The following is a 26869-nucleotide window of genomic DNA, read 5'->3' on the forward strand; positions in this document are numbered from 1 at the left end:
CGTTTTGAGACGATTGGTCCCAATTGTGCAAAAATTTCCGTCGCACGAGAGCAAACTTGTTTCAGTATTTTGCTCTTGTCTCCTGATCGGACACTTCAATCTGTCACGCTTCACTGACACGGAACCGTAAAATCTATTTACGTAAACCACGCATGATAACACACACGTTAGTGTGTAAGCGTGTGTTAGTCGTGTATCTGGTGTAGTTGTGCATTGAAGTGATTTGTAAGCAAGTGAAAAGTACCCATAAGCGACGCATACAAACACACACGCACACACAGAGGCATGGTTTTGAACACACACTCTCATACCACTTACGTGTGGACACATACTATTACATACTCCCAAGAGACTTGTCCACTATAATTCCGAAGTATTATGTCATCGCCATATTATTATAACGACCTTTTTTAGTTGATCATTTTCTGGAGGCCTTCAACCACGTTGGCGATTCATTCGCCCCTTTCTCATTGGAAGGAGTTCATATACAACTATTGTGTTCTACAATCGGTATGCCCTAATAATAATATCTGTCTACCTCCGGAATTATCACTGTTTGAACATGTTGAGTAGAGTGCTGATTTCAGAATGAAATTTAAAAAATAAATCCAAAAGAATGAGTTTTTATAGAGTGAAATATCCACCAACATGCTCAAAGCGCCTTACAAGATGTCACTTGCCAATAGCAACATTAAAAACGCAGGACGAGACAGGGCGCCTGTTAGGCGACAATTTTTTTTTTTTGGTTCTGACAGACAACGCAGTTAACTGTACTCATTTTACACCCGTGCACTGTGAGAGAATTTGATTTAAGAGCCTTTTCCAAATGACTCAACTATGCACGGGAATCGAACCCAGGACCTACCGACCAGAAGGCAAGTGTCATACCCGAGCCCACATAGCCGTACAGACGATGATAGTTACATTTTGCCTCAGTTTATCAAAGTGAAAAATACACACTTTGAAATAACAGGCACATTTTGATAGCGCACTTACAATGCGTGCGGTTATTTAGTCTCGTGGTTTGACACTCGTCTTCAGATCGGAACATAGAGAGTTCGAGTCCTGCTCAGTTCAGTGCATAGTTGAGTCCTTGGAAAAGGCTCTTTACTAACATTCTCTCACCGCACTCAGGTGTAAAGTTAGTAGCTGGCCGTAAACAGCGTTGTCTATGTAGGAGAAAAATTGTAATAACGCATAACAGACGTCATGTCTCGTCCTACATGTTAAGTGTTGCTGCTGGCTAGGGGCTCCAGCAAAGCGCTCTGAGCACGTTTAGTGGCTATTGTACTATACAGTATACAAATGCTCATTCAAATGCTCACTTCCAAATTCTTCATTTATTTTCTCACAGGACCATACCAAACTTTCATTTCATAATTGTATTAGTCATCTGTTTGGAGTACTTTAAAACCTAGCAATACTTGACATTATTATTATTATTATTATTATTATTATTATTATTATTATTATTATTATTATTATTATTATTATTATTATTATTATTATTATTATTATTATTATTATTATTATTATTATTATAAAGCAGAGATAACTAGTGTTTCTTGGTACTGTATAAATTTTTGCACTTGCTTCAGTTTAATCAAATTGTGACAGTTAATTAAATACTTGGCGTGGGGTAATCGTGGTAAATGTTACAATTTGATTCCTTTTCATGTCATAACTGCGTCTATGTGGTTTTGTGGTTGACACTCGCTTTTGGATCGGAAGGTCCTGAGTTCGAGCCTCGCTCGGCGCATAGTTGAGTCATTGGAATAGGCTCTTTACTCACTTTCTCTGCCGTACTCATGTGTAAAATGAGTACCTGGCCGTGAACATCGTTGTCTCGGTCGGAAATAAATTGTAATATCGCCTAACAGGCGTCATGTCTCGTTCTACATGTTACGTGTTGCTGTTGGTCAGGGACCCCTTGTAAATCTCTTTGAGCACATTTAGTAGATATTACGCTATATAAAATCTCAATAAAAGCTCAATAAAAGCTCAATAACTCGCCTTTTTAACCTAGATTTTGAATAATAGCAATATCCACAAGATGTGCTCCAAAGGGACCTCAACAATTAATGTAAAGAATGAGACATGACGCTTGTAAGGCATTGTTAATTATTATGTTTTCGACAGAGATAGCAAAGTTAATTACCCGGTACTCATTTACACTTCAATGTGGTAAAAATGTGAGTAAAGAGCTCTTTCTAATGAAGTCAACTTTGAGCCACTCATCGCTAGACTCGAACAAGAGACCGACTGGTCCGAAGGCGAGTGTCAAACCACAAGACCATAATGACGCACAACAGAAGAAAAAACTGACACGACGGTCCTACCACCAAAATAAAGAAAATTTGTATGAAAGGTGTGTTAGAGTTGGGTAAAAAAATGAGCCCTTCAGAGACACTGGGCTCATGGAGCCGGAACTTAAATTGCTTGCTATCATGTGGATAAGACACAAAGTCTATCGCAAAGTATTTTCTGCCAAATGTAATAGGCTCAGCTACCCCTTCACTGCTAGGCGGAAAAAAGCTCGACTTTACCCAGGATCGATCTTGGTCCCTTTGTGTGTGAAGCGAGTGCTCTACCAAATGAGCTATCGGGACCAGAGTTGGGGAAGTGTAGCAAATTTTGTAGTTTTTATTCCGATTTGTTCGTGCTGGTGGCAGACGAATTATGGCTGCATGCCCTCGTGTTTTTTTAGTTTTTTTTTTATTTTTTTTATTTTTTAAAACAATTTTGGTGTATCTGTTTATCACATAATCTCTACATGTCAATCTAAAGCTCCTAGTGACTGTTAATACGGGGTAAAGCACTATTATATTATTACTACTCTTTATCCTCTAATCTGCTGTCTTGCGTTTAAAGCAGCATGAACGGTCAAAGCAGTACCTCAAGGCGATCACACAGAGAATTCTAAAATCCCATCATTAATGCACTATTATGCTTCTAATACAAATGGAAAAAAACTTTCCTAGTCATGCAGTTCAAGTCGCCCGTAAAATAAAATTTTAGTGCAAACTGCAAACACACTTAAGATATCCACCAATGCTTATTCATACACTAATCGTTTGGGGCAATGTGTGTGTGTGTGTGTGTGTGTGTGTGTGTGTGTGTGTGTGTGTGTGTGTGTGTGCGTGTGTAGTTCCTTACCAAAGGACCATGTCCTAGGATCACGGTTTTGCAATCACAGTTACCCGTTCTTCTTCTTCTTCTTCTTCTTCTTCTTCTTCTTCTTCTTCTTCTTCTTCTTCTTCTTCTTCTTCTTCTTCTTCTTCTTCTTCTTCTTCTTCGTTCTCCCTCATTCTATCTTCATGTTGTCTTTCTCAGCTCTGTCAGGGGCTCATAGAGTTTGGTCTGCAGAGGTGTGGTGCCATGCCAAAAATCCTCTTTTCCTGTTGCATACTTTGGACAGGTCTGGTGTATATGGTGGGCGTCTTCTTCTTCTCCTTCACGACAATTCCATATGCCTGTTTCTCCTATCTTGAAAATCTTGTGCATGTGGTGTTTCAGGAGGTTGTGTCCTAATCGCAGTTTAAAGATTGGTCACTTGGTCTTTTCTAGTTAATAGTTTGATTGAATCATTTTTATTGAAGCTTGTGTGCGTCTTGTACAGTTGGTTTTTTCATGGAACTTGATGATTGACTTGATTGTCCAACCTTATAAAGGTTTTCATCTTGTCTTTGTTCAGATCCTATTTTAGCCAAAGTATCTGATATTTCATTTTCTATTATGCCGCAGTGGCCGGTAAGCCATTTTTTCTCTTTGATTTCGTTTCATCGTTACCTATTTAATATACAAGAATTTATATTTGATACGAGTGGAAGTTTTGCTCTATCAATTCGCTCTTACCATACGCCTGGGGAAAGGTAGCTCATTTGCGGCGGTCAGGAGTAGTTTGCATGGCGTTCTATATAGACGACCTAAAGTGAGAAAATGATGTCTTTCCACCTTTAGAGCGTACTCGGGAAATCACTAGATTAGTAGAGTCACTTGTGAGCGTTATAGTCGGGGTTTGCAATATCTTTAACTATTGATTGTTCCAAAGGGTAGTGAGGGGACTTACCCTAAAGGCAACGGTAACCTGATACATAAGCGTCGAATTTAATCATTTTCTTAAGCGACAACCAATGCATTTCATCAGTTTCTTGGTCTGGCAGTTACACCTATGCCTAATAAATATTTATTTTAAAAAACGTTAGCATTTTATAGCGTAATATCCACAAAACGTGCTAAATGCATTTTACAAAAGGCCACTAGCCAACAGCAACACATAGCATTTAGACGATACATCTCACCTGTTGTATCAGTTTGTCTTCATTGTTCTGGATAACATTTAAACGTTTCAAATTATGCTGTGAGACGCAAAACAACAAAGCATTTAAAGAAGCATCGATTACAAAGTTAGAAGTCATCAATTGATCTCTTGTAAAACCCCCGATAAACGACAGGGTGGTCATTTCATTAGTCCAGAATCCTTTTATGGGTGGCCGAATGCGTCTTTCCCTAAGGACGGTAATGGAACTGGAGTTTGTCAAGAAATCGACAGCACGCGAAGGACATTGTATAAATGGCAATGCTATTTTCTGATTCTAAAGTTGGTGATCACAATCACAAAGTGCTCCCCACCAGATCTAAATCAGACCCAATAATATAGTCACTGTTAAATTAACACAGAGACCTAAGACCTGTGCGGCTATGTGGTCTAGTGATATGACACCCGCTTTCGCTCTTTATTCACATTCTCTCACCGTACTCAGGTGTAACATGAGTACCTGGCCGTTAACAACGTTGTCTCAGTCGAAAAATTGTAATATCGCCTAACAGGCGTCATGTCTCGTTCTACATATTAATTGTTGCTGTTGGTCAGGGACCCCTTGTATAGCGCCTTGAGCACATTTAGTGGATATTGCTCTATATAAAAGCTCAAGCACAAGAATTGTGCTGAAGTTGTGACCATGTCAGTTCGACGTCCTAATTCTTTAGTCACAATTCTCGCTCCGTGTCTCTGGTATCATTATGTTTCTTATAGAAGCAGATTTCAACATTCTATTTTAGGGCAGAAATAAATAACAATGTGAAATTGAATGTAAGCTCCAATTTAATATACGAAAACAGATAAAATGTACGTTTCGGGTTTCCCCTTTATCAACAAAACAGGATGAATGAAACAGTACAGAAGAATGAGATAATGTGGTAATGGCGTTGTTGAGATATGAAACATTCATCAAAACAACGCCACTACCACATAATCTCATTTGTCTGTAGTGTTTCATTCATCTTGTTTTGTTGATAAAGGGAAAAACCCCGAAACGTCCATTTTATCTGTTTTCGTATATTAAATTGAAGCTTACATTCAATTTCACATTGTAATTTATTTCTTCGAGCTTCGAGCAGCAACGTTTACATTATTTTGTGGCAGAGAATTCCTAAGCCAATAAAGTATGTTGCTGCGAGAAATATAATATGCCTTAAGCACGAATTCTGACCTTTCTTTCTTTCTTTCTTTCTTTCTTTGAGGATGACCTAGTAGCTTGCTTCATTGAAAACGTTACATATCTCGAAAAACGAAGGCACGAATGTCATTTAGTGATTTTGATGACAATGGCATAATTTACTATTATTCAAAACTATGCCAAGGCAGTAAATCTATATTGACGAGGGCCGACTGAATATAAATTTCCCTCATTACGAAGGATTGATACAATTCTTATGAAATTCTGCACACTTGCATGTATTTTTCTACATAAATAACAGCTAATGTGACATGCTTATTAGTCTACGTCGACTGGGGATCGAACCTCAGACGTTCAGACTACTGGTAATCAGAATATCTGAGGTTCGATCCCCAGTCGAAATTGTTTCGGATGTTTTTTTTTTTTTGTTTTTTTTTTTTTTGTTGTATTTTTTCTTTCTTGTTTTTGTCTGGCACATTTCATACAAACTTGTTCAGATCTTTATCTTACACCGATGCCTGCTCCCTCCATTCTTAATTTGATATGTTTATGACATTTTGATATCGAATTTGATTTCGTTTACTGCTTATTTGTAATTCGTGGTTTCAGGTAGACATTAAATTTTATTTGATAAAAATAATTAAGTGATAAATCTCCACACCACTCAAGCGTTTCAATACGAAACCTAATGAATTCTGGATCTATTTCACTCCAAACGACCGTTAGAATTTGAAAGAGATCGTTGGAGCTAGTCGCCCTCGGCCTTTTTATTACTTGTTATTTCATGAAACTCCAAAATGTGCTCGGTTTGCCACGTGAATTCCTCTTCGATGTGATACAATAACTCGTGCGTCGTTGACGGCTGTGTGTGTGGATGGGAACGGTGAATATGCTAAAACTTTATAAGGATAAACCGAAAGGACATAAACCAAGCTTTGTTTTGGTACCTTTGTCAATTCCGTACAAAAAAGCGGCGTCAAGACTTTTCAGTCTACCCTTGTTATGTGTCGCTGTGTGTTATCTACCTTATCTTATCTGCCGTACTCTGAAAAAACAACACATGTTTTGAAAATTTGGCCGGAAAACTCGTCATTCAAAAATACTGTATAAATATTTAAAAACGCTAATCATCTTGCCAAAAATTCTCCAGCCTTAGACTTCGTTGCGTTTGGGAGTTTTTGAGAAGATGAGGGTAATTTTAATCGATCGATATTTTAGGGACCTGCGAGGTCCCAAATTTGAGAGTTTTTTGCCATTTAAATCGGTAGATATTTGAAGGACGAGTTTTCTGGCCAAATTTTCCATTCGTACATGATTTTTCAGGGCATGGCAGTTAACTGGCTATCTGTTGTGACAGTTTTATTATGAAAACGATAGTCTTGTAGTTTTTACCTCATTGTTTTCTGTTTGTTCACTTTTGCGAACTTATTTTGCTTTCTTGTTTTTGTTTCTTGAAGTACAGATTTTTCTTTATTCGTTGGACTTTGTTGAAAACACGGGGTTTCTTTAACGTTATAATTGGTCTTATTTGATCAAATGATGTTTGTAAGCAGAGAGCTGGATGAATAACATGGTAAATCACATTTTTTAAAAACATCTTTTACTTCAATTGTTAAAATTTAGCAATTTTAATGAGTTATACTTTTTATTTCATCAATGATAAAAACCAGTGATACATTTTAAAACAATTTTGTTATATGCGTGTCACTCATAGAAACATATTTTTCCACTTAAGCTCTTCGTTCTTGATTGTTGTATTTGTTTTGCAGGATTCCCAATGTTTTAAACAAAATTGTTTTGCAGGATTCCCAATGTCCTAAACATAAAATTGAGTACAAAGTACTTGGTTTGTAAAGCAAGAACCTCATGCTGAACATACCAAAAGGTACCGAATTCGAATATCCGCTGCGCTATGCGACATGGAGCAAGTCACCTTCCCCTAGTTCAGTTTCCGGCGCTGCACTGCGGCTGACGGGTGGGTTACTCCAGTCAGCCCTTGGAATATACCCTAAAGACAAAAATACCCCTACAGGATTAATAAAGGGAATTTTAGAGAATTCATTTTTCTTTTGAGAGTAAGCATTTAATGGTCTTCAATGCAGTAGACTTCATAATTTAGTCGTAAAACCAAAAACTAGAGGTACCTAAACGAGTCAATAAAATGGAGGGAAAGATAAAGGGAGTAAATGTGACTCATAAATAAGGGAACAACACAAAACGAATGACGTTTCGGCCTTTGGCTTTTTAAAAAAGTAAACACGATTTTATATATATATATATATATATATATATATATAATATATATATATATATATATATATTTACTTAATATATAATTATTTCTATTACTATTAATATTATCATCATCGTCGTCGTCGTCGCCGTCATCGTCGTTATCATATGAGTTTACTTGAAAAAGGTCAAAGGCCGAAACGTGTTGATGAGTCATATTTACTCCCTTTATCTTTCTCTCCATTCATAATTTAGGCGTGGTTCTGGTAGGTCGTAAGCCACTATTATTTTATTTTTAAAAAACATGCTGTGATGATGTTGACGACGAGGAAAGACATTCTGATGTGATGATGATGTTGACGACAAAGGTGATGATAATGATAATAATAAGAATGATGATGATGACGACGATGACGACAACGACGACGATGATGATGATATTAATAATAATAATAATAATAATAATAATAATAATAATAATAATAATGAATAATAATACTAATAATAATAATGATGATGATAATAATAATAATAATAATAATAATAATAATAATAATAATAATAATAATAATAATAATAATACAAGTGATGATAATAATGGGATTGAATCAACGTTTACATATATGCAGGTCTGACATCCGAACCCTCTTATGGGCCTAGTTTAACATTGCTGTAATAGACAATATTTTGCATGTTTTTGTTTTTTTTAGATTTCCATTACAACAACGAGCCCACAAGAAATTGGGTTATCAGACCTGCAAATAAATGTTCGTCGGATTGAATATATGCAAAAAGAACGCATAGTATAAGGCACATTTACTGAGCCTCATGAAACAAATTATCGAATTCACCCTTTAGCATAAAATTATTGATCAATACGTAAAAGCTGAATCAGGAGCCGATGAATACGAAATTATAATTCATTAATAAAAACACGACTCTTTATTCGTAGCCGTCCCATTGCATTGCCGACACACATGAATAGAAAAATGATATTAAATAACAATGAATGATACTCATATTTTTACTCATTTATTTCTCATCAGAAATTTTCCTGGAAAACGGACACATTCGTCTTTGTTAAGGAATGGAGCTCATACACTACTCAAGGTTGGTATATAGTTTTAGACATTCCATATTTGTATTATCAAACCGAATTTGTATTTCATGCAGCTCTAGCCGTTTGATGGGTATAACTATTTCATTGCAATAATTGCCATCAATGCTTATAGCTGGGTGGGGTTCCCGACCTCCCATAGTGGGCAGGGAGGTATTTGCTGTGTCTTCTAACCTCCTGTATCTGTTTTCCAATTCCTTTCTGTCTTTGTCTTGGAATTAGATTACTTGATTTGTCCTGATCCTGGTCGGAGTCCTTGGCTGGGAGGGAAATAGTCGAATGTATTGTTATGATTTTGGGAGATGATATTTTCCCCCTATAAATCATCTCTCTGTTATGTAGGCCTGCTGTTATTCTTTTAAAATTTTTAACATATGATGTGTAAACATTTGAGTATATCTTAGTGGGATCTTGTGCTGGTGTCTGGGTGAGACTTTTAGGTGATCTCAAAGTACACGACTGATAGTGTGCTCTTGGAATCTACATCTGTTTCCTATTTGAACGATTTCCCCTATGTCTTAATTTTTCTTCAAGTCCTTTTATGTAAATCAAGAATGTTTTTACTATCCAATTTTCTTCTTTTTTTTTTTTTTACTGGAGCTGATATGACCTAAATGTGTTGCAATCGCCGTAAAGCCCTTAAAAAGAAAAACAACTTCGCATTCATAGCTACGTAGATTGGGGTAATGTATGTAAAGTAAATTGTCAACGACACAATTCGGATTCCTATCTTTTAAAAGTAATTTTAGTCCAAGGTATAAGTGACCTGTCGACTATACTGCCGTACAGCGACAAAACCCCTTATCTTTGAAATTGGGTCAAACAGACATTTTTATATCAATGTGATCAGAATGACACCCTGCAGGGAGGCACTGACTCTGTCTTCTATCCTGCTATATCTGTTTTCCAACTTGCTTTCTGTCTTTGTCTTGCAATGAGATTACTTGGTTTTGCTCTGGCCCTGGCCGAAGTGCTTGGCTAGGAGGTAAACAGTCATATGCATAGTTATTGTTTTAGGAGATGATGTTTTTTTCCTTGTAAATCATCTCTCCTTTATGTATTGTTATTTTTATTTTAAATATATGATTTGTAAACATTTGAATGTGTTCCTCCACAGTGTGATCTTGTGCTGATCTCTGGGTGAGACATTTTGGTGATCTCAATCTAAGGACATTGAGAGTTTGCTCTTGGAATCTACATCTTTTCCCCATTTGAACCACTCCCCTTTGTCTTACTTTTTCCTCGCGTCCTTTTAATCGCATATTTAGAATCTTTTCACTCTCCAATTTTCTTGCCTTTTACTGGCGCTGATATGACCTAAATGTGTTGCAAGCGCCTTAAAACCCTTAAAAACAGACAAACAGTGGAGAAGATTCCGAGTAGAGAGTTTAGAAATGATTGGAAATATAACTTTAAAATAAAAGAGCTTTTATATAGCACAATATCCACTAAACGTGCTCAAAGCGCTTTACAAAGGGTCCCTGACCCACAGCAACACGTACCATGAAGAACGAGGCATGACGCCTATTACATTTTCTTCCGACAGAGACAACGCTGTTAACGGCCAGGTACTCATATTACACCTGACTACGGTGAGTAAAAAGCTTTTTCCAAGGACTCAACTATGCGCCGAGCGAGGCTCGAACCCACGACCTTCCGATCCGAAAGCGAGTGTCATACCACAAGACCACATAGCCGCACTATGGTCACAGGACCATATTATATCCATAATAAAGACAAAACATTTTTTTAAATCGCGTATTCATACTTAAAATTATAGATAATTAGATATTTAGCATTTAGTTAACCGTACATAAAAACCATTTTGAGACTATGGTTCGCATAATATTATATATATTTCTTTCTCCTTTGTAAATTTGTATCCGTTTTACTGCGAATAGTGGGAGCCACGGAAGTAAATGGGACATCACGTTTCTTAGAAAGAAGTATGTTGACCTGTTAACTATTGTACTCTGGAAAATCACATTTTGAATAATTTGGCGAGAAACTTGACCTTCAAATATCGATCAATTGTGATGATCATCATCTTGGCAATAGCTCTCAGGTTTGAGGGTCATTTAAATCGTTCAATTTTTGAAGGACGCGTTTTCTGTCCAAAATTTTAAGTACGTGTTTTCCATAGTACGAAAGCTAGCTGGTTAAAAGGTAAAAAAAAAAAAAAAAACAACAACTAAATTTCAATTCCACATTAGCTGAAATTCACCAAGCCTCATTTGAAGATAAAAAATGTTGAACAAAACGTAAACAAAATGTATATAAAACATGCAAATAACTGCAACCACAAAAGTCATTATTGCTTGTCATATGAAGATCAGAAATTGCATATTGCAATTTGATACTAGATAAATTATGCATTCAAGATTAAACGATATAGAAAAAAAAGTATAGAGAGGAACTTTTGAAACAAGAAATCCTCGAGAGAATTGATGTAAAAGTTACAAATTAAGGAGGGAGTGTCTATAAAACAGTGCAGGATAAAGCAGTAAGACTACGATCACATTGTTTTTTAAAAACAAAAACAATCAGCCTGCATCGACTGAGTTTTGGTGATCTATTTTTTTTTTTTTTTTTTTTTTTTTTTTTTTTTTTTTTTTTTTTTTTTTTTTTTGGTATTTTTCTTTCTGCTTTGCCAGGCGGTGTTTCATAGATACCGACGTGAACTTATTTGCAGGTCTGATAAACGCAATTTATAAGGGCTCATTGTTGTAATGAAAAAAAAAATGACTCAAAACATTTTCAATAACATCAATGTTAAACTAGGCCGATAATGATCATTGCGTTTGGGTGACACACCTACATCTGTATAAAACACACCTTTACAGATCAAAAAAAAAAAATGGTTTCGTTGCTTCAAATGATAGCTTGTTTTTCAGAGAACTGACCTGGCATACCGTTGTAAAATCGCTGTCAAGCAATACCTCCGTACTCTGGAAAAACAATTTTTTAAAGATTTGGCCAGAAAACTCGTCCTTCAAATATCGATCGATTTAAATGACTCTCGTCTTGACAAACACTCTTAAACCCGGGACTTCGCCGAAGTAGGCAGAATACTCCAAGATTTTTTTTACCTCATTAGATAAAATTTTAGATCATTCGTTTGTATTCATTCCTCTTTTCACAGGCCATTTACCTCATTTATTTTGCTTCCAATATACAATTTCAGTCTTTTCATCATGTACTCTTAAAACAATTTCCTTCCAACTATGCCTTGGCGTCTCCAATAAAATTTTCAGATTTTTGCTTGTTGATCTATAAAGAATTAACAATACTTATGTCATCTTCACAGAAGTGATGCATTAAGCAGTAAGAGTTTATTTTATACGCAAGTGGAAAAGTATATCGAGTGAAGAGGACAGGATCCAATACGGATCCCCGAGGAATCCCAAATAACAGTGGTCTTTGCTCAGATCGAGCACCATCAACAGAGACAAACTGGTTTCTGTCTGCAAATAGGACCGGAACCAATCGAGTGCACTGCCGATAATACCAAATACACCTTGCAGTGTCTGTATCAAAATCTTATGATCAGTTGTATCAAAGGATGCAGACTAGTAAATCAAATTTAGCAACGTTAATTTTTCTTAATTAAGCTAATACGTGATTCGAATGATTTACAACGCTCAATAATGCAGTTTCTGTCGAGTGTGACGTGTAGAAAAAACTGGTCTTTAATTCATGAAGATTAAGCCTTCGTTTCATGAATTGCTTAAAAACGTGGAGAGTCCACAATGTAGTTGCGGGGAAATAAGGGCTATTTCGAACAGGCGCTCATTTATTTTATTTATTATACTACTGAATTGTGGAAATTAACTTAGATCGAGACGACTCTTTTGAGCCATCAACGATTAAATTCGGTCCGATAATAAATTCTGTAGCTGCGCTCAAATGAATCTAGCGTTAGGGCGACCAGATGGCGATTCCAAACGTCAAAGTAAGAAGCGATCGTGATTCCCTCTTAGATTTTCTAAATAATCATATATAAATATATAAATAATATTCAAATCCATGGGTTGTAGAATTACAGTTAAATAAAAAAGCTTTGCAAGTTACTCTTATATCAATCTGTAAAAATAGTTTTATATTTTTTTTTTCATATGCCAGTATTTCTGTGCTTGTTGGTGTAGTAGGGATGGAAACTTATTCACTTCACTTAATGGGTGAATGTATGTTATGCGCAGGATGTTGGCGCAAAATCATCAATTGAAGAAATTAAAGGTGTTATAAAGATTTTGGAAGCGGAAACTTCGAGAGAGCAGGAGGAGGAGTTGTAGTTGAAGGTACTAAGTAAACGTGGCCTCTATCTGTCTAGGGGTATTCGATCAAGCCACGTCCCGGTTCCCAGATGGATTGTTGACTCTTGGAAAAAGAGGAATTTAAAACACAGAGATAAACTAAGGAATGAAATAAGCAAAGTAACTTAAGTTACACTAAAATAATATATCGTTTAATAAAGTAAAAGCAAGAGTCTGGTTTGATCAAACAATGATCAACATGCAATGACGATAACAACAATAACGACAACAATTACACTACATACTACATGCGCTACACAGTCACACACACACTATAGGTAGCAATCATTCGTCACGCGACAGCGATCACGACTCACAACATTATACCAACTGTCGTCGTCACCATCGACGCTGTCCGCGTCACAACATCATCGTCGTCGTCATCATCATCACCACCACATCAGCATCATCATCATCATCATCATCATCATCATCATCATCATCATCATCATCATCATCATCATCATCATCACATCACATCACCAACACCAACACCATCATCATCATCATCATCATCATCATCATCATCATCATCATCATCATCATCATCATCATCGCCATCATATTATAATCATCACATTCATCTGATGAGACCAGAGAGCAAACAAAGGTTATGTCAGATACGTCTAAATACGCATCAAATATATATACGGCCCCGAGCCGCCCCAAAACAACCAACGTTCCCCTCTCAACTCATCACCAACAATTACAATGATTATTTCCAATACCATCAATACAAAAGATGTATAAATGTATCTAACGATAAACAACAATGATAATGAACAGTATCCTATATCCAAATCATTATGACAATTACAACATAACAACATATGTTCACATATATAAGCATTTAGTATTCCTCCATATTAACATATTATGATACTAGAATATCATTTCATCAAAAAGTCAGCATAAACCTAACGCTAAAACTAACTTTATTAAAGACCACAACGTGCGTCACCAATATGTAACTCACTCTGATATTGTCCTGTAATCATCAATTACACCTCCAGAGTCAATGAGTAACTTGTGAGTACATGACTGACATACACCGTATGTCAGCGGTTTAACATGACTTCTGTCGTATTAGAGACGACGTCATCAGCGATCTCCCACGTAATTACGAGTCAGGCCTGATTACATGATGAAGCCAGAGAGCCAACGAAGGTTATGTCAGATACGTCTTTTACGCATCAAATATACGGCCCCGAGCCGCCCCAAAACAACCAACGTTTCTCCCCCATCACCATAAAGACAATTCAATGTAATTATCTCCCGTAAAACATATATCGCCCCAGAGACAAGGACATGGTTACCATCCAGCGGCAACACCATACCTTCCAAGATGAGACTAACCAACGTACTCACAACGTTATCATCAATAGCATGTAAGACAAAAACATCAAATATCAAAATCATCATATATACCATAATTCCAGTCTTAATATTATTATTATTATTATTATTATTATTATTATTATTATTATTATTATTATTATTATTATTATTATTATTATTATTATTATTATTATTATTATTATTATATTATTATTATTTATTATTATTATCATTATTATTACCATTATTATCACCATTATTAACAATCTCTGAAATCTTAACATTATAAATTTAGTATAAGAAATATTCTGGCAGCAACTCACCTTGGAAAAAGAGGAATTTAAAACACAAAGATAAACTAAGGAATGAAATAAGCAAAGTAACTTAAGTTACACTAAAATAATATATCGTTTAATAAAGTAAAAGCAAGAGTGAAGCCGCACAGAGCTGCTGCTCTTTATAAAGGCCTAAAAGGTATGTGGGCGGAAAGCCCTGGTGAAATTTTAGTTTCCATATAAGGAAATGTTGAAAGAGTTGCTAATTTTAACCACATAAAATTCTATAAAAATCAAGCTGTCCACCCAAACGGGATGGCTATGTCCATATAAGGTAACTTCGCTCTCCACCAATCGCTGCAACTTACAAAGGGGCGAGATAGGGAATGAGGGGAAATGATAAACACTACTCACTAAATTCTACTCACAAATATACAAATACACAAAAGACGGAATATACCGTTAGCGTCTACCACGCATGAATATTTTCTCATGAACATTTCTCACCAATGAGCACACAACCAGACTAACAATAAGGTATTCGTAACCCTATTACATTGGCAAAAATTTAGCTGAACTGAAAAATCTTAACCCAAATCTAATTCAAAAAGAATAGATGCTATTATTACGGTTTACCAATTGTTCTTAAGAGGGTTTTAATCCTGTGTTTAACGCAATTTTTATAGAACTGATTCGTTTTTGTTGAAATTTGCTTAAAAATTGCGTGGGTGCAGTGTTTTAGGCCAATATAATTAATCATTCATATGTTATCAGTAGAAGCGTCTCTGTAAAATGGGCTTGGGTAGTTAGTTATTTAGGACTATCTGTTACCAAAAATGCACAATGGCATGGCAATTAAACATATGTGAATTGTGTCTATCTTTTGGGCGTTTGCAAAGAGGTTATAGTCATTTGTACAAAAGCTTAAATTTATAAAAATATGGTTACTTTAATAATGTCTTATCAGTAGATATTACATTGCTCAAGTCAGAGTTCTGGTGCCCTGAAAATCACTTAATGAGCCTTCATTTTTTTGTCTTATAATCAATTGCGGTTTGGGAATTCTCGTTCAGTTTTTTTTACTTAATATTGGAACCTTCCCAGAAAATCTTTTGTGAACTCATTTCAATACTTACCTTTAAAAATTGGATTACAGGTTAGATTTTTAGTTTTTCTAGTCAGTCCGTATCAAAATGTTTGCCACTCCACTAACTTTCTTTCGCTTTTGTCGAATTCTCTCAACATTACCTAGAATAACCTTATGTGCCGTTAATAGAGAAATATTTGACCTTTCAGGAAATGCATTGGATTTTACAATTTCTTCATTGTAGAGAGATTAAATGACTAGATACTCTCTTTTACTACTTACGGTTCGAGTTAAAACTATGGGCTTCGCAAAGTGGGCTCTTTGGAAAAATCGCTTTACTCCCATTCTGTAAAATGATTAGGTACCTGGCTAGAAACAGCGTCATCTTTGTTGAAAAAGAAATATAGAAAGAGAGGGAGAGAGAGCCTCACATGCGCCAAAAGTCTTGTCCTACATGCTCAGTATTGATGTTGGCTTTGTACTCTTTCTCGGAGAGGAAAAATAAAGGGAGTAAATGTGACTCATATAATAGGGGACAACACAATGTAAACACTGTTTCGGCCTTTGGCCTTCTTCGGGTTTCACGCATATAATGACGAGAAAGAGAAACAATATAACCCTATGTATATATATATATATATATATATATATATATATATATATATATATATATATATATATATATATATATATATATATATATATAATATATATATATCCTTTCTTTAAAAAAATATAGCCTTGTGGAGAACATTGTGCTCATTTGAGTCAATAAAAAAAATGATACGGCGCACAACTCTACTGAAAGATTAGAAAATTAGAAATGTATTTTTTACAGATAGATAAACAGATAACTTCATTTACTTTTATAATTTAAAGTCAGTTTGAAAGTTCGTTGAGTCAAACAGATATCATAAAAATACGTACCGGCGACACTAACACTCTCAAAAACAATCAATCTGGACACTGTAAAAAGTTGTCAGTTTGGCGTTTTTACGCAAATCGTTGCATCCGAAATAATGTATTCACTTAATTACTTTACGGAATTCAGATCTACACTAAGTTTTCAACAGTTTTCATATATTTATGACATCATTCGTTGCAATCTATGAGCAATCATAAACTTGCTTTTGTCAAACAAAAAAAAAATACTGTCCAATTGAGGCTGGAACCCAAGTACGTCAGCGGCGGCAGCCCATTGAAGTCTTACAATCATGTGGTGTTTCTTGAGCTGAATGGATCTTTTTCAGATTTAAATGCATTCTTATCCCTAATGTCCTTATGCTTTCCACATTATACCAGGTATCTTCCAAGGGATGTATTGTGTGCAATGGGATGCACGTAGTCTCCGACGCCTTTACGATCCTAACAATGTTGTTTTTTTTCCTTATTTTGACGGTCGATTTTTGCTCTCTTTTCTAGCTTTGATCAAAGTACAAATTGTATACTAGTTTTCACACTCTAGTCAGCATGTTTCAATGAAACACGTAGTTATGACTATATGGGCGGTTAAGCTCTGGCCAGTTTATATTGATGCTAAGTATATAACGTTTACATAATGAAGCTAATCTGCGACGAGGGAAAAAGGGGGTCACATTCACTCCCTTTATTTTTCTCTCCATTTTATTAGCTCATTTAATTTAGGCACCTCTAGCTTTTGGTTTTAATCTTCCTTGAGCGCTTTGAGCTTATTTAATTGATATCACACTATAAAAACTGAGAATGTGGATGGGCTGTATGTGTAGGACTTAGGGCTGTACAGAGAATTTTAACACAGACGAAAAGCCACACCGACCACTATAAAGTCAATACAAAACTATTGCGATGATCTTTTTCTACATCCTTAACTTTCAACGAATAAGAAGCGAGCTCGATCATGTCTGCTTTATAAGTAAAACAAGTAAGAATTAAAATGGTCCAAAATTATTAAGTTAAAATATTTGTTCTCTTTACATCCTCTTTGCCAGGTTTGGGAGCCGCCATGTTTTTAGCCTTTGTCCTGGCGGGTTCATACGAGTACTTACGACAGTTAATGAACTCTCGTTCAAGACACAGGCAGAGAAATGAAAGCACTAGGTAAGTAACAAAGAAAAGACAGGTTTAAACCAAAGGGTACCAGTTTGCTAATATGTGCATCTAGATTTTAATCCATGTGACTCAATTCTATTCACTTTGAATATTTGCTTGTTTTTATTTTATGTTGTTTTTTAGAAAACGCTTTTGGAGATTTAAGTTATTTCCAACGCCAATATAATGGAAAATGTACATTTTTGATATTACGTGTTTTGTCGCGCATAAAGGCCCAAGAAGAAAAATAAACAAAATAAAGAGTAAAGTTAAAAACAGCTTACGGTGAAATTAGAAAAAATAGGGGATCATTTACGACCTGAATTGTTTGACTAGGCTGGCAGGTCGTTGAATAAATTAGCTCCCATTCAAAGAAAATTCTGAAATAAGACACTTTTTACACCAAGATATTTCCGCTTCGTTTCACATACAAAGTGGTTCAGAATACAAAGTCATGCCTTATATCAAATCCTACTGTATTGGATTATACTTAAATTACAAAACAAATATTTCAGAATGTTTATTGTTCTTTTATTGTTTTCTCTTCAATCACAATTTGAAACTGTCATATATCAAAATAGGAAAGAAGATGATGAACATTCCAAATAGCATATTTAAACAGCAGAGCAGTTTTCGATTTGAAGTTTGTTGACTGCATTGGTGCATAGGCTACATGAAAACTTAAACCTTTAATTTGATCAAGTATATTAAGAGTAAAAGACATTTAAAAACGTATATTCATGGTATGCTGTTGTATGTACACACATGAATCAAATACACCAACAAGACATTGACAGTTGAGAGGAAGCTGGCCTTATAGAGCAGTAAAGTTAGGTGCCCCAAACGTAAACAAAGGTCGAGAAGCACGTGGCAAACCACATGTTCCTGTCTTGACAGCTCACGTTCCAATGTAAATTATAGAAAAAAAATAACCTTTAAAATTTGGCTGTTAGGTGGAAAAAGAAACATATTCATAAATACTCGATCATGCATCAAATAATGTCTAGATATGGATATTTTATGGAACAAAAGGTAAAATTTTCTAAAATTTATCAAAAGTTACAGTCTATCTATTTTTAGACCAGAGCAAATTATTGCGCTGGTGTGAACAAAACGAGAATTATTCGGAGCCTGATTTTCATAATAATTTAGCCTTATATTATTATTTCTGCAACTGTTAGATTTTATGTAAACATATTTTCAATACTGAAAGTGTATTGCCTACAACTCAAACTACAAAATTGGGAGACCTATATTGTGCGTAAATTATTCCGGTCCCTAACGGAAATCACTAGCAACTTGTTATTGTTTACGTTTGGGGCACCTAACTTTACTGCTCTATATTCAAGTTTTTACTCTGTACTCGATATTTTGTAACCGATATTTACAGTCTTGCCCCTCAAATATTTTCATTTACATTCTGCGTGATCTAACTAGAAAGAGAAATAAAAAGGTAACAGTTAACAGTAATTTTTAAAATCGTGTCCTGTTGACTATAAAACACTAGGTCGGGCTCTCTGACCTCCCATGGTGGGCAGGAAGCCACTTATTGTGCTCTCCATCCCCCTATATTATTTCTGTTTTCCAATTTTCTTTCTGATCGTATCACTGTCTTGGAAAGGGATCACTAGGTTTGTCCCAAACTGAGCTTTTATAGAGCGCAATATCCACTAAATGTATTCAAAGCGCCATACAAGGGCTCCCTAGCCAACAACAACACTTAACATATAGGACGAGACATGACACCTATTGTCAACAACGGTGATTAATTTTTTACTGTAACGATACAACAACGGGAAACTCCAATCCTAATGAATCTGAACGACTGATATTGGATTCCTTCATGATAAACGGACCCTCTTCACACTAGAGTTGGATTGATCCTCTAGAACGAAAGATGTTGACGTCATTCTGCTGTTTGTTAGTGTTAACCTTTTGTTTGTATATGCGATATTTTGTACTCATGATATCCATGCATCAATTTGATTTTTTCTTTTGTTTGTAGTAACTATTATATATTATATTTAGGACAACATGGGTGATTCCTGTTGACATCAGTCATCTTGTTAGATGGATTATCTATATTCCTTCATGGAATGCCTAGGCGACGGTATCTAATGATGCCGTGGCGGAATGGCAGAATTTTAATATTATACTATATACTTCCTGAAAAAACAACAAAAAAAAAACAAAAAACAAAAAACCAACAAATGGATAGTAAAATGCCTTTTGATCTATGTAACCCTTAATAATTTTGATTATGATTGTAGACTATATTATTGTTACAAACACAAAAGCTTAAACTTTAAAGTTTATCAAGATTTTACATCAAGCTGCTAAATCAATCGTACCAATAGATTCTAGTGTGCAGAGCTGGTGCGTATTTTACTCATCAATGGCAAACTCACGTTTTTTTTCATAGAATTTATATTTTTCTTCATATTCCAGAAATAGACTCGTCTTCATTCTCTGCCAGATGGTCCTGTATATGATCTCGGCCTTAATCAGCAACTTACTCATGCTTGTACTGATGACCTACAATACGTGGCTGTTCCTATGCATTCTTGTTGGAGCAGGCTGTGGATATTTCATTACTCGTCCTTTGTTTACCATTCAGTCCAGACGGCAAACATCTCAAGACAAAAACGTTATCTACAAACCAAAAGATAACAAAGTTGAGAAATCCAACTCGCATTCTTATCCTCTGTTATCGGCTATAGATAAAAACGCTCAAGACAGAGACAAGGAAGAACCAGATCTAGTAGTGGATGAATGGCAACTGGCATCAAGGAATGATGACTTTGTTGGACCAAAGGCAAAATATAATGGGAATGAAAGCAGCATTAAAACAAAAACTAATTTGGTGAATGATTTGATTTACGACGACGATATCAATGTGCTTTTCGACTCTTCCCCGTTCAAGAGAAGTCGAGAACAGATTAATGACAATACGGTATAGAGCAGTAAAGTTAGGTGCCCCAAACGTAAACAAAGGTCGAGAAGCACGTGGCAAACCACATGTTCCTGTCTTGACAGCTCACGTTCCAATGTAAATCATAGAAAAAAATAACCTTTAAAATTTGGCTGTTAGGTGGCAAAAGAAACGCATATTCATAAATACTCGATCATGCATCAAATAATGTCTAGATATGGATATTTTATGGAACAAAAGGTAAAATTTATCAAAAGTTACGTCTATCTATTTTTAGACCAGAGCAAATTATTGCGCTGGTGTGAACAAAACGAGAATTGTTCGGAGCCTGATTTTCATAATAATTTAGCCTTATTATTATTTCTGCAACTGTTAGATTTTATGTAAACATATTTTCAATACTGAAAGTGTATTGCCTACAACTCAAACTACAAAATTGGGAGACCTATATTGTGCGTAAATTATTCCGGTCCCTAAAGGAAATCACTAGCAACTTGTTATTGTTTACGTTTGGGGCACCTAACTTTACTGCTCTATAGTATAAAACCAATGGGAGTTTTGAATTCGTTTTCTTTCAGCTGCTAATGATTAAAAGAACTCGGTGATTATATTTATTCATATATATATATATATATATATATATATATATATATATATATATATATATATATGGAAACGAGGTGCCAGCATGGTTAATGCATTGTATTGTACCCAGAGGATTCTCGGTTCAAGTCCCTCTGGATGAACTTTCATTTTTGTTCTCTTGGGCAGCACGGGCGATTACAATAATTGGCATCGGATGTTTGGTGGATCATCCATGGAATGGCTAAGTTACGACATGTGTAGCTGTGGTGCGGAAAGGGGATTTTAATAATAATATACTGAAGTTCAGGTTATTTGCCCTTAATAATTATGATAATGTATTTATACCTACTTTTGTGATCAGACATTGTGTCATAATTGACAAAAACACTCATGTTTGCTGTTTCTTAATAAAACATTAAATGTCTCATGGAATATATATTTATATACATAATTCTTTCTTAAGTTGGTAGTCAGTTATCTGTTTAAAAAGAATTATATTAATAAAGTAAAGTCGGAATTTCGTCTTATACTTATAGTGACACTCTCTTCCGCTACAAGTGGCCTTATCTAAAGGTTTAGCTAAGAAGAAAAACCCGCCTCGATATACTTATGATAATTTGAGATATGTGTAATAGGGTTACGAATACCTTATTGTTAGTCTGGTTGTGTGCTCATTGGTGAGAAATGTTCATGAGAAAATATTCATGCGTGGTAGACGCTAACGGTATATTCCGTCTATTGTGTATTTGTATATTTGTGAGTAGAATTTAGTGAGTAGTGTTTATCATTTCCCCTCATTCCCTATCTCGCCCCTTTGTAAGTTGCAGCGATTGGTGGAGAGCGAAGTTACCTTATATGGACATAGCCATCCCGTTTGGGTGGACAGCTTGATTTTTATAGAATTTTATGTGGTTAAAATTAGCAACTCTTTCAACATTTCCTTATATGGAAACTAAAATTTCACCAGGGCTTTCCGCCCACATACCTTTTAGGCCTTTATAAAGAGCAGCAGCTCTGTGCGGCTTCACTCTTGCTTTTACTTTATTAAACGATATATTATTTTAGTGTAACTTAAGTTACTTTGCTTATTTCATTCCTTAGTTTATCTCTGTGTTTTAAATTCCTCTTTTTCCAAGAGTCAACAATCCATCTGGGAACCGGGACGTGGCTTGATCGAATACCCCTAGACAGATAGAGGCCACGTTTACTTAGTACCTTCAACTACAACTCCTCCTCCTGCTCTCTTGAAGTTTCCGCTTCCAAAATCTTTATAACACCTTTAATTTCTTCAATTGATGATTTTGCGCCAACATCCTGCGCATAACATATATCCACCCATCAACTAGTAAAAAACAAACAGTTTACATCCCTACTACATTTGGGGGCTCGTCCGGGATCATGATGGATGATACAACAGATTTGTCAACAAAACCAACATTAACGTGTGAACGAAGATGGAGGTGGAACAACGAATCGTTTCTGGCAGAGGAGGACGTGACAAGAACGGTGGACAACCTGAAGGTGTCTGTGATTGGCAGCAGTGACGGATGGAAGCCTGGACTCTCCCTTGGGTCGGAAGGGTGTGTGGCAGCAGATGTAACCAGACTTAAGTGTGTGACAGTGCAGGTGCCAGAGTGGGGCGTCAGCAGCATGGTCTTGGGGCAGATGACTAACAGATCTGCCATGGTAGACAAGTGGCTGGGGCGCATGGAACCTGACGTCAGATGGAAAGGTCTACACATGATTGGCTGGATCCGCCAAGAAGACTGGACAAGTGCCAGATGCCTGTGAGTTGTGGGGCTGTAACAGGCGGCAGTGTGAAGTTTCACGCATCTATGTTTTTTGAAACAATTTAGTTGATACATTATAACCGCATGTGAGAAGTGAGAAATTAATTGTAATATTTTGATTAGATAGTTGAAATAATGGGATCATAATTAAAACTAATAAGTTCATTGTACAGATTTAAAAGTGGAGTCAATTATCAGTTGAATAGGTCAGATGCGATAAGATTTGCTTTTAGAACTCTGGATAATTACTAAAAGTTGTTTAAAAATAGAGACTTGTATACGGATATTTTATGTTTTTGCTTCTACTCGCTTTAGTTTCACAAGGTTCGATAGAATATTTCTCATTACTATTGATTATATGCCATGTCCTTATTATTTCTGATTCTTATATTCTAACATTTAACATGTTATGAAGGCCCGACGTAGATGGGTGGTGGAGTTGCCGACGTTGTCAATTTAATCTCAGCATCTTTTATACGGCAGGCTGACTGACAGGGAGCGGGATGCTCTGTTAAAGAAGCAGTGGTCTGTGCGTGGCAAGTATCTTCTTGGGGAGGATGCGGGGAGCCAATGTAAAAATGGATGGCTGGGTGTGGTTGACAGGCAACTATGCTTTTTAAACTCGGACATTAAGATAAAGCAGGTCCAGATTTTTACCACTGATGTAATAAGCGGGAAGATTCTGATGGACATTGGAACAGAAATTAAAGGCGCATATCAATAGATAGTGGTATTGGTATTGTAATTTACTTGTTTGAGACGAAGACGATGAGGTGGCGAAGAGGTGCGGTAGTTATTAGTGCAAAGTATGTATGACAAAATGCAATGGGTTACCATTCAAAATATGATCCATTCATACAGACACTTAATGACAGTATGACGAAATTAGAGAGGGGTTCCAGCGAAGTGAGGACTGAACTTAGCAGCGACAATGTCACGCTAGGACATCACATTACAGAAGTTAGTGAGGTCGATGCAGTGAATCGTGACGGTATAGACATTGCCACTGACAGCATTGACACTGATGTCAATAACGACGTTGCAGGTGATGCTGACAGATGCAATGGAGACGAAACTGAGACAGTTACTCGAAGGTCAACGAGACAAACGAAGGTGCCTGCTCAGCTGTCAGATTTCATTATCTGTTACAAATAGTGGGCTGGGGATTACAAATAAGATTTGTGGGTAGCTGGGTATTAACTCTTTGTAACACATGTGGGTTTGCAAGGGTTTCTTTTTTTTACAAAATGAGTTATTTTTGCTTTATTTTTGTTTAACTCTCTCAGATCATAGAGCTGTTGAGCAGAACTTCCTGGCGTATGCCCGGGTCTTACACGTGTCCTAAATTATGTCAGGGCATGTTAAATGGTTAATCAAAAGATGTTTGACTGTATGTCAATTGTAATAACATAGAACCATGTTGTTATTATATTTCAGATATGATGATTTTGAACTTGTGTATTGTCAAAACTCGGGACGAGTTTTCAGTTCTCAGGGGGAGTAATGGAATAGGGTTACGAATACCTTATTGTTAGTCTGGTTGTGTGCTCATTGGTGAGAAATGTTCATGAGAAAATATTCATGCGTGGTAGACGCTAACGGTATATTCCGTCTATTGTGTATTTGTATATTTGTGAGTAGAATTTAGTGAGTAGTGTTTATCATTTCCCCTCATTCCCTATCTCGCCCTTTGTAAGTTGCAGCGATTGGTGGAGAGCGAAGTTACCTTATATGGACATAGCCATCCCGTTTGGGTGGACAGCTTGATTTTTATAGAATTTTATGTGGTTAAAATTAGCAACTCTTTCAACATTTCCTTATATGGAAACTAAAATTTCACCAGGGCTTTCCGCCCACATACCTTTTAGGCCTTTATAAAGAGCAGCAGCTCTGTGCGGCTTCACTCTTGCTTTTACTTTATTAAACGATATATTATTTTAGTGTAACTTAAGTTACTTTGCTTATTTCATTCCTTAGTTTATCTCTGTGTTTTAAATTCCTCTTTTTCCAAGAGTCAACAATCCATCTGGGAACCGGGACGTGCTTGATCGAATACCCCTAGACAGATAGAGGCCACGTTTACTTAGTACCTTCAACTACAACTCCTCCTCCTGCTCTCTTGAAGTTTCCGCTTCCAAAATCTTTATAACACCTTTAATTTCTTCAATTGATGATTTTGCGCCAACATCCTGCGCATAACATATATCCACCCATCAACTAGTAAAAAACAAACAGTTTACATCCCTACTACATATGCCATTTTGATATTTAACTTATTAATATATAAATCTAATATTTTTACCTTTGATTTTTATCTTCGACTTAAGTTATTTGTTACCCCCGCCTCAAAACGCCATTACATCGGAGTAGGTAGATATTAAAATCTAAATTTGTAATTAAAGATATGAAACTTGGATTACTTTATTGACCTCAATAGATAAGGTATCTTAAAGTGACAAAAATTAAAACTTCAAAGTTCTGTTCATTCTAACATTAATATTACTTTTTTTTATATGGGAATCCAGAACGAACACTGTTTTGACACAATAGATCACATTCGTTGAAACTTTCTCCCTTGATGACGACATTGCAGTTAGGATCTGTCAACCACTCATTGTGGGCCGGAGAGAGAGAGAGAGAGAGAGAGAGAGAGAGAGAGAGAGAGAGAGAGAGAGAGAGAGAGAGAGAGAGAGAGAGAGGGATCAAAAGAAACTGTTTTGACACATAGATCACATTTGTTGAAACTTTCTCCCTTGATGACGACATCGCAGTTGGGATCTGTCAACCACTCATTGTGGGCCGGAGAGAGAGAGAGAGAGAGAGAGAGAGAGAGAGAGAGAGAGAGAGAGAGAGAGAGAGAGGGATCAAAAGAAACTGTTTTGACACAATAGATCACATTTGTTGAAACTTTCTCCCTTGATGACGACATTGCAGTTGGGATCTGTCAACCACTCATTGTGGGCCGGAGAGAGAGAGAGAGAGAGAGAGAGAGAGAGAGAGAGAGAGAGAGAGAGAGAGAGAGGGAGGGATCAAAAGAAACTGTTTTGACACAATAGATCACATTTGTTGAAACTTTCTCCCTTGATGACGACATCGCAGTTGGGATCTGTCAACCACTCATTGTGGGCCGGAGAGAGAGAGAGAGGAGAGAGAGAGAGAGAGAGAGAGAGAGAGAGAGAGAGAGAGAGAGAGAGAGAAGAGAGAGAGAGAGAGAGAGGATCAAAAGAAACTGTTTTGACACAATAGATCACATTTGTTGAAACTTTCTCCCTTGATGACGACATCGCAGTTGGGATCTGTCAACCACTCATTGTGGGCCGGAGAGAGAGAGAGAGAGAGAGAGAGAGAGAGAGAGAGAGAGAGAGAGAGAGAGAGAGAGAGAGAGAGAGAGAGAGAGGGATCAAAAGAAACTGTTTAAACACAATAGATCACATTTGTTGAAACTTTCTCCCTTGATGACGACATCGCAGTTGGGATCTGTCAACCACTCATTGTGGGCCGGAGAGAGAGAGAGAGAGAGAGAGAGAGAGAGAGAGAGAGAGAGAGAGAGAGAGAGAGAGAGAGAGAGAGAGAGAGGGAGGGATCAAAAGAAACTGTTTAAACACAATAGATCACATTTGTTGAAACTTCTCCCTTGATGACGACATCGCAGTTGGGATCTGTCAACCACTCAT

The 26869-nt window shown here is 36.3% G+C and overlaps 1 protein-coding gene across 10 annotated transcripts; it reads left to right on the forward strand.

Moving 5' to 3' along the window:
- Window positions 1-219: 219 nt before the first annotated feature.
- On the forward strand, window positions 220-25141 carry LOC144970179 (uncharacterized). 10 transcript variants are annotated; one of them, XM_078909547.1, is made up of 6 exons: window positions 221-510; window positions 6917-7032; window positions 8738-8801; window positions 17789-17897; window positions 20337-20841; window positions 22542-25141. In XM_078909547.1, exons 2-6 carry the CDS (start codon window positions 7021-7023, stop codon window positions 22590-22592), a joined length of 741 nt encoding a protein of 246 aa, XP_078765673.1. In that variant the 5' UTR covers window positions 221-510; window positions 6917-7020; the 3' UTR covers window positions 22593-25141. The 10 variants fall into 10 exon arrangements, with proteins under 10 accessions (XP_078765676.1, XP_078765673.1, XP_078765674.1 ...); XM_078909544.1 differs by lacking the exon at window positions 221-510 and adding an exon at window positions 6217-6342; XM_078909540.1 differs by lacking the exon at window positions 221-510 and adding an exon at window positions 6217-6342 and having other exon boundaries at window positions 6922-7032.
- Window positions 25142-26869: the final 1728 nt, after the last annotated feature.

This window comes from Berghia stephanieae, chromosome 4, assembly GCF_034508935.2.
Source record: "Berghia stephanieae isolate SIO BIC M18660-M18661 chromosome 4, UCSD_Bste_1.3, whole genome shotgun sequence".
Classification (NCBI taxonomy): Eukaryota; Metazoa; Mollusca; class Gastropoda; order Nudibranchia; family Aeolidiidae; genus Berghia; species Berghia stephanieae.